Here is a 9,872-nt window from a genome sequence, read left to right as displayed (position 1 = left end):
CATTTTATTTAGTTAGGGTTAGGGTTGAGGGTTTAGGGTTACATATTAAATCGTTATTTTCTAGAGAAATGAAGACAGCAAATGTTCCAAACCTCTTTGAACATCACCGTATATTAGTACATGAGGCAACTATGCATTAAAGAAATATTGTTATATTTTTTGATTTTTTTCTCAAAATCTATGTGTTAACCCCTACGAAAATATTGAGTTTTACTTTAAACGCTCTAAGTACTGAAGCCTAAACTCTTTATTGTTGTTTTAAATTTTTTAACCACATTCTACATTTTTATTAATGAATGGTAAACTCTCTTTCATAGTACATGAACATAATTCAATTTTTTAAAAATTAATTTAGTAAAATTTCATATACTCCTTAAATTAGTGGACTAACCATTATAAAATCGTTATTCTCTAGAGAAATGAAAACAACAAAGGTTCCAAACCACTTTGACAATCACCATATATTATTAGAGAAGACAACTATGCATTAAAGCAATATTGTTATATTTTTTTGAATTTTTGAATTTTATTGTTATATTTTTTTGAATTTTTGAATTTTTTTTCAAAATTTATGTGTTAACCCATACGTAAATATTGAGTTTTACGTTAAACACTATATATACTGAAACCTAAACATTTTAGTGTTGTTTTAAAATTTATAAAAACATTCTACATTTGTATTAATGTATGTTAAACTCTATTTGGCGGTATATGAGAATCGTTATAATTTTTTTTATCAATTAATTTAGTAAAACTTCATAATACTCCCTAAATCGATGGAATAACCACTATAAAGTCGGTATTTTCTTGAAAAACTAGATAACAAAGGCTCCAAACTTCTTTCAACATCATCATATGTTAGTGCATGATGCAACTATGCATTAAAACAATATTGTCATATTTTTTGAAATTTTCTTAAAATCTATGTGTTGACCCATAAAAAATATTGAATTTTGGTAAATGCTTTATATACTGAAGCCTATAATCTTTAGTGTTGTTTTAAAATTTCTAACCACATTATGCATTTGTATTAATGTATGCTAAACTCTCTTTCATGGTGCATGAGTATAGTTCAATTTTTTTATAAGTTAATTTAGTAAAGCTTCATATACTCCCTAAATTAGTGAACTAACCATTATAAAATCGTTATTCTCTAGATAATTAGAGACAACGAAGGTTCCAAAACCCTAACCCTAAACCCTAAACCCTAGACCTATACTTACGCATATATACACATATACTTAAACCCTAAACCCTAAACCTATATATACAAATATACTTATGCATATATATATACGCATATACATATATAGATACGCATATACATACGCACATTATATATATGAATAAACCCTAAACTCTATTCCTAAACCCTAAACCCCAACCCTAAACCCTAACCCAAACCCTAAACCATATTCCTAACCCTAACCATAAACCCTAACCCTAAACCCTAAACCTATACTTACCCATACATACGCATATACATTTATAGATACGCATATACATACGCATATACATACACATATACTTACGCATATACATACGCATATACATGCGCACATTATATATACGAATAAACCCTAAACCCTAACCCAAACCCTAAACCCTATTCCTAAACCCTAACCCTAAACCCTAAACCCTAACCCTAAACCGTAACCCTAAACCCTAAACCCTAAACCCTAACCATAAACCCTAAACCTAACCCCTAAACCTATACTTACCCATACATACGCATATACATTTATAGATACGCATATACATACGCATATACATTTATAGATACGCATATACATACGCATATACATACACATATACTTACGCATATACATACGCATATACATTTATAGATACGCATATACATACGCATATACATACGCACATTATATATACGAATAAACCCTAAACCCTATCCCTAACTAACCCTAACTCTCAACCCTAAACCCTAACCCTAACCATATACCCTATTCCTAAACCCTAACCCTAAACCCTCAACCCTAAACCCTAACCCTAACCCTAACCCTCAACCCTAACCCTAACCCTAAACCCTCAACCCTAAACCCTAACCCTAAACCTAAACCCTAAACCTATACTTACGCATATATACATATACAGATACGCATATACATACGCACATTTTATTTACAAATAAACCCTAAACCCTATCCCTAACCCTAAATCCTATTCCTAAACCCTCAACCCTAACCCTAACCCTAAACCCTAACCCTAAACCCTAACCCGAACCCTAAACCCTAGACCTATACTTACGCATATATACACGTATACTTAAACCCTAAACCCTAAACCTATATATACAAATATACTTACGCATATATACATACGCATATACATATATAGATACGCATATACATACGCACATTATATATATGAATAAACCCTAAACCCTATTCCTAAAACCTAAACCCCAACCCTAAACCCTAACCCAAACCCTAAACCCTATTCCTAAACCCTAAACCCTATTCCTAACCCTAAACCCTAACCCTAAACCCTAACCCTAACCCTAAACCCTAGACCTATACTTACGCATATATATACATATACTTAAACCCTAAACCCTAAACCTATATATACAAATATACTTACGCATATATACATACGCATATACATATATAGATACGCATATACATACGCACATTATATATATGAATAAACCCTAAACCCTATTCCTAAACCCTAAACCCCAACCATAAACCCTAACCCAAACCCTAAACCCTATTCCTAAACCCTAACCCTAACCCTAAACCCTAACCCTAACCCTAAACCCTAACCCTAAACCTATACTTACCCATACATGCGCATATACATTTATAGATACGCATATACATACGCATATACATTTATAGATACGCATATACATACGCATATACATACACATATACTTACGCATATACATACGCATATACATTTATAGATACGCATATACATACGCATATACATACGCACATTATATATACGAATAAACCCTAAACCCTATTATCCCTAACCCTAACCCTAACTCTCAACCCTAAACCCTAACCCTAAACCCTATTCCTAAACCCTAACCCTAAACCCTAAACCCTAACCCTAACCCTAAACCCTAACCCTAAACCTAAACCCTAAACCTATACTTACGCATATATACATATATAGATACGCATATACGTACGCACATACATATACATATGAGTATATTCCTAACCCTAAACCCTAATCCTAACCCCAAACCCTAAACCCTAATTCTAACCCTAAATCCTAAACCTATATATACACATACTTATGCATATACATATATAGATACGCATATACATACGCACATACATCTATATATGAAAAAACCCTAAACCCTATTCCAAACCCTAAACCCTATTTCTAACCCTAAACGCTAAACCCTAATCCTAACCCTAAATCCTAAACCTATATATACACATACTTATGCATCTACATATATAGATACGCATATACATACACACATACATCTATATATATATGAATAAACCCTAAACCCTATTCCAAACCCTATACTCCAATCGACTAGGAGTGTTATTCTTATTCTTTTGAGTAATATCTCCGGAAATTCTCTTCGATTTTTTTTAATGTCATTTTGAACACAACCGATACATTCTATTTTTCATAATTCTTTGGCCATGAAACCTCTTTCGGATTTGTGATTCATCACCAACCTTCTATTTTTCATTTTAGGATCCATAAATAATAAAAACCAAAAAATAGAAGTTGTTAATTAACAATGTCTAAAATATTTCGTTGCGATAAATATGAATTAGTAGTTAAATAAAAATAAAATAATTAAGTAATACCATGATTTTTTTTTAAGTATGTCGTAGCTTTATGTAACAATAGTTTTTTTTTGTTTTTATTGGATTCCCCCCCCCCCACCTTGTTTTTATGACCTAAAATATTTCGTTGCAATGAATATGATTTAGTAGTTAAATAAAAATAAAATAATTAAGTAATACCATGATTTTTTTTAAACTATATTTCAAATCTTTGTATTGTATTTTTCAAGTATGTCGTAGGATACTCTTTCTGTAACAATACTTTTTCAGTTTTTTATTGGATCCACAGCCCTCGTTTTTAATACCATGATTTTTTTTAAACTATATTTCAAATCTTTGTATTGTATTTTTTAAGTATGTCGTAGGATACTCTTTCTGTAACAATACTTTTTTCGGGTTTTTATTGGATCCACAGCCCTCGTTTTTATGACCCCCCCCCCCCCCCCCCCCCCCCTTTTCCTGATCCAATCCATTTTTTCAAGAATAAAAATGCTTTGGAAAGGGTATTCTCCAGATTACTTCACGTTTCCTTATGTATTGGAAACCGGCTTTGTCAAGGATGCTGCTATAGTTTGTGCACTTGTGGATATGTATAAGATGAGGAAGATGAGGAGACTCGGTACGCATAAGGTCAATACAATTCAAAATCTATATGATTACTTCCTCCCAATACGCTCTACCGGGTTAAGAAGAGTTTCTTAGTAGCTCATAGATTTAAGATTGATATGGCATGCGAAAATGTTAAAGCAAAACTGTACACATAAACTAGACTAGTGAACTTTGCTTTAAATTTCGGTTTCCTTGTCCTTTTTGTAATAGTTGTGTGAGGCCGTTTGGAGTTTCTCTAGTAGTGGCTGGGTATGATGACAAGGGTCCACAGTTGTATCAGGTATGTTCAACATTAAAAAGATATATAACCATCATTGCTTGTCTTTAAAGACAGCTTAATATCAGAATTTCATTAGGTGGATCCGTCTAGCTCTTATTTCTCATGGAAAGCTTCGGCAATGGGAAAGAATGTTTCGAATGCTAAAACATTTCTTGAGAAGAGGTGATAGATAGTTGTAGCCGTGTGTAGACCAACCTAGGGTAGGATATGTGAAGTTTCCTCTTCCTATGAAAACCAACTACAAATCCGTCTCTATCTGACAAGTTCCGTAACAAAGCTCTGAGTAGAACAAACTGGAGAAGGTATGTCTTGTATCATCAACCTCCAAACGTACAAAAAGAAGCAAACAGCAAGAAGGTTTTGATTGTTTCACTTCTGCTTGATCTTCCAGTTGTGAGCTGTTCGTGGAGCAGTGGAGATTCCCTCGTAGTATCGGGACTCGAGCTTCCCTCTGTTCCATGCCTTGACAAAGCGAGAAAACAACTCCCGTGCAGACTCGGTCGTGAGATCATTGAAGTAAGTGCGCTTCTTCTCTTTCAGCCATGTGGCAAACTCGTTGTTCTTAGAGAAGTAGTCCTCACTTGTTAGCTCTGGGATCCCCTCTTTCTGGAGAAAAGGAAAATATCTTATCAGAGTGTTCATGTAGATGATTATGCCTCAGACAAGAGTCTCCAAAGCAATACACTAAAGAGTGGATATACATACAATCAAGATATCATTATATTAAAAAAAAAAGAGTGAGAGAGAGAACAGAACTCACTAGCTTGTGGTCACCTTCTGCGTCTTTCTTTTTGTGCTTATCATCCTTAGACTTCTTTGCTGATCAGATTTAAAAAAAAACAATATGTCAGCATGAAAGAAAAAAAACTCTTTATCAGTAACAACCGCAAGAAACACAAATCAAACTGAAAGGCAAAGACACGTGATTACACCTCATGCTTATAACATCAAACTAAGAGCAATGTGCTGAAAGATCAGTTTAATATGTAACCAAGACAAGATACTTTCTTCCTACCTATAACAATCCCTTAACCAAAGCTCACTGATGCTTTGTTAATAGACTATAAAGCTATGAATCTACCATATGAAGCAGTAAAGACATCAAATTTAACTATTTGCTACAACATATCAAGTCAGATAATGGGAAACGATTAAAGAAGTATTATTACATGAACTTGATCGGTGGTGCTTGTGAGATTTCTTCTCCTTCTTCTTCTTCTCACTTCTCCTGCTTCTCCTCTCATCATCTTTCTCTGTTCCTCTATGCCTCTTAACTCTCTCTTCGTCTGCCCATTCGTAAAAGACACAAACTTTAACACGTACAGTCATCCACAGACACAACGAATTCAACTAACAAGTCAAAGTTTCAATCTTTCCATCGACTCAAAACTCCAAATTCAAAAACTGAGAATGGTCTTAACTTAGAGCAATTCAACAAATCCCTAGATTTTCTCGGGAAACAGAAGCAGAAAGTATTATCTACAGAGAAGAAAGAGCATACTCTCGGAAGAAGACGAAGGATCTTCGCTCCTTGCTCTGCTTCTCTTCTTCTTCTCCATCGAGCTCCGTTCGCTTCCCATTTTTTTCCTCCGACGGAACAAAACAAACGACATACATCTCACTTTTATTTCAGGATTCTCGGGTCGGGTCGGTTCAAATTTCATTTAAGACCCCGTACTATTTTATTTTTCTAATATTGCCCCATTGTTTTACTCAATAGAATGTAACACCCTTTTAACTTGAAAAAATATTAGTTACTTTTTTAGTAACAACTGTATTTACGAGCTGGTTATATTAACAAGGCATTTGGTCAGCAAAGACGAGAGACTGCATTGTCTTGAAGATGGTCTCAACGGAGCTAAACTCCACCTCAAAACCCTAGCTCCTAGTCCTACCACAATACTCAACATATAGAAACCTCCCCGGAGAATCTTCTCGCGGTGAAGGCAATACCATTGATATCTCTCTCGAAACTCCAGCGACTGCCGAAGAGGCATCTCCCTCTTCTTCTTCTTGAGAGAATAATACACATTGGCTAAAAGAATCCAAATGAGATCAGGATCAATGCATTCAAAGCAGCTTCTCTTAATCCAGTTATGCCACTGCACGCTATCCCAACGACCAATCTTCAAGACTGCATCAAATAGTAGTCTTTGTATTTATACAAGATTGCAAAATAAACATTGTCTTCATATATAACTCCAGACTAAATCCTGTGTTTATATGAAATTTCAAAATAATCTTATATTTGAAATTATAAATACTAGTCTTTGTATTTATACAAGATTGCAAAATAAACATTGTCTCTTCATACATAGCTTCAAACTATATAAATCATGTGTTTATATGCAATTTCAAAATAATCTTATATTTGGAATTATAAATAGTAGTCTTTGTATTTATACAAGATTGCAAAATAAACATTGTCTCTTCATACATAGCTTCAAACTATATAAATCCTGTGTTTATATGAAATTTTAAAATAATCTTATATTTGTAATTATAAACAGGAGTCCTTGTATTTATACAGGATTGCAAAGTAAAACTTTGGATCTATTATAAGTTTATAACCAACTTGATTTTATTTAACTCCACTGGATTTTAAAGAAACATTAGGAGAGATGCAACATTCTTAAGATTATCTTCTTGATTAGTAATGATTGGCACTATATACGTTGAGATGAGTGAAGGTATGAAGGTATGGAGAAAAGGACGGTTCCTTGACTCGTTGATGAGTTCACACTTGTTTACTTGTTATTCAGCAAAAGTAGTTGCTGCATCTAAACATCTATTACAAGACATGTGCAATGACGTTTCAAATAATTAATCAAACTAACCCAATACGTAACCCATCATTTTTTTTCGATATTCTCTAGAAATTTCTTGAGTAAGAATCTTGAAGATGGTTTAGTCTCAAGCTTTAGTATTATTTATATTTTAACCAACTTGTATATGTATTATGTATACACTGAAAACGCCAATAAATTAATTATGGGGATACGTTTTCTCTACTACCTAACTTTCCTTTTAAATATTGATATCCATAATAATAAGTCTCTTTGTGATCATCGTATGAAAATAGAAAATACGTCAAGTAAATCACATTTTGGACTTGTTAATGTATCATGAGCTCGTACGTCTTCAAGAGTGATGAATCTTTGTCTTGTGCTCCCTCTTTATGATGTTGATGATTATCATCTTCTTCTAATCCCAGTTCATTTTCCAAGTGCTTCAACCATTTCTTGACTTCATCCTCATCACACTCTTCTTCTCCCCTTGAAACTGAACTGTTCTCGTTTGGACCATCTAAGAAACTCCAGATGTCAAGATCTGAGTCAAAGGGGATCTCCAGTAGGTCGGGCTTATCTACCTCTTCTATAATATCATTAAACTGGCTATACTCAAACATAAGACTCATATTTGGATCATCTTCTTGGTTTGAATTGTTGGAACCACCAGAAGACCCTGAAGTAGTAGAATCATGAGTTGTCTTTATGTTCAAACAGTCTTCTGCTTGAGTCTTATCACTAGAACAAGGAGAGGCCGGTTCATCTGGACTTGCTGAACTCTTAACCAGTCTTTTCTTTAGATGTGTATGCCACACATTCTTGATCTCATTATCTGTACGTCCTGGAAGTTTAGAAGCGATTTTCGACCACCTAATAAAAAAATGCATAAGGCCAATGTCAATATCAAGAAGCATATAAACAGAGCATATATATATAGAGTGGTTTACTTGTTTCCATAGCTCTGGTGAAGCTTGATAATCATTTCTTCTTCCTCTGCACTAAAGTTACCTCGTTTCACATCTGGTCTGAGGTAGTTAATCCATCTTAGACGGCAACTCTTCCCACACCTCAATAAACCTTTTAAGAATCAAGTAGAAAAGAAAAACCATTAAAGAGGTTTTGATTTGATCATGGTTATTAAAGACAAGGCTACTACATACCAGATTGTTTGGGGAGAGATCTCCAGTTCTCATGACCAAACTTCTGAATGAAAGAGATGAGTTTCAAGTCTTCTTCTGGGCTCCATGGGCCTCTCTTCACTTTGGTCTTGTCACAACAAGGTGCTCTTCCTTTTCCCATTTTCTCTCTCTCTATCTCCTCTCTCTATATATATATGCTATATATATACACTCAAGTTTGAGATTCTCTTTACCAAATAGAATTGGTTCGGTTGTTTATATAAGTGAGAGGAAAGAGTGTGATCTTAACATGAGAAAGATGAATGTAAACAAAGGAACTGATAAATGTCAAATCAGATTTGTTGAATGGGAAAAGTTTGTCTGTGGTGTGGTTGATTATTTGGTATGATTCCATTTTCTCTTTGATACTTGATTTCGCATCCACATGATGCATGCAACTTATCTTCTCTTTTAACCGTGATCCATGAGTTTTCACATTTATTTTACAAGTAAATCATACATACTAATTTTAATTTATTTATTTCAATTACTATAACTAGCGTCCCCACTGCAAAAGTACAAAATTTTGATATTTTATTTAAAAGAAAATAATAGTAGAAAGTGGCAAAAAGAAAATTTCATATATCAATTTGTTTCGTACTCTCTCCGTTTTAAATTATATGATGTTTTAAAAAATTTGTTTTGTTTCAAAATATAAGATGTTTTGAAGTTTTAAAGTTAACTTTAACTTTATAGAAAATTGTTTGGTTAATAAGAATTTATGGTCTTTTATAACTAGTTGAATGAATTTTAAATTATATTTTTTAAAGTACTTTTTAAAAGAATGTAATTTTTTTAATTTTTGTGCACTAAACCAAAACATCATATATTATGAAACGGTGTGAGTATTATATAGTGTCTTGACTAATTATACACCTACAACTTGGTAATTAATTAAGAATTAGCTTAAGGTAAGCAATGAGATTTGTTAATACTAATTTTTGTCAGCAAGTCTTGTGTAAGTAAGCAATCTGGGCCTTGTTTACAAAAAAAAAAAAAAAGTAAGCAATCTGGCTCTCCATGCATAAATACCAACTTTTGAAGATAGACATCCCGTAATCATGTATTTCCAACACAAGAATTAAGAAACTGACTATCATGAACAATGCTGTTTAATTTTTAATGAATCTTCCCCCATGCCATGAAATTAAGTATTTATATTTTGTCAGGGATATACATTTAATTAGTGTAAATTGGATTATTTTTACCAGAACAAATACGTCAT

The 9,872-nt window shown here is 33.3% G+C and overlaps 2 protein-coding genes across 2 annotated transcripts; both read right to left on the bottom strand.

Moving 5' to 3' along the window:
• Positions 1-4,807: 4,807 nt before the first annotated feature.
• On the bottom strand, positions 4,808-6,318 carry LOC111213102 (style cell-cycle inhibitor 1). The gene is made up of 4 exons (XM_022714763.2): positions 6,182-6,318; positions 5,850-5,966; positions 5,441-5,499; positions 4,808-5,286 (listed from the first exon to the last, which is right to left on the bottom strand). The coding sequence occupies exons 1-4, from the start codon at positions 6,291-6,293 to the stop codon at positions 5,050-5,052; spliced, it is 525 nt and encodes a 174-aa protein (XP_022570484.1). The 5' UTR covers positions 6,294-6,318; the 3' UTR covers positions 4,808-5,049.
• Positions 6,319-7,586: 1,268 nt separating this feature from the next.
• LOC111213103 (transcription factor MYB63) lies at positions 7,587-8,866 on the bottom strand. The gene is made up of 3 exons (XM_022714764.2): positions 8,630-8,866; positions 8,417-8,546; positions 7,587-8,339 (listed from the first exon to the last, which is right to left on the bottom strand). Exons 1-3 carry the CDS (start codon positions 8,766-8,768, stop codon positions 7,796-7,798), a joined length of 813 nt encoding a protein of 270 aa, XP_022570485.1. The 5' UTR covers positions 8,769-8,866; the 3' UTR covers positions 7,587-7,795.
• Between the last annotated feature and the right edge of the window lie 1,006 nt (positions 8,867-9,872).

The sequence above is a fragment of the Brassica napus genome, chromosome C6 (assembly GCF_020379485.1).
Source record: "Brassica napus cultivar Da-Ae chromosome C6, Da-Ae, whole genome shotgun sequence".
Lineage (NCBI taxonomy): Eukaryota > Viridiplantae > Streptophyta > Magnoliopsida > Brassicales > Brassicaceae > Brassica > Brassica napus.
The sequence above is the reverse complement of the archived record's forward strand: the minus strand, read 5'-3'. Positions and strand labels throughout refer to the sequence as shown.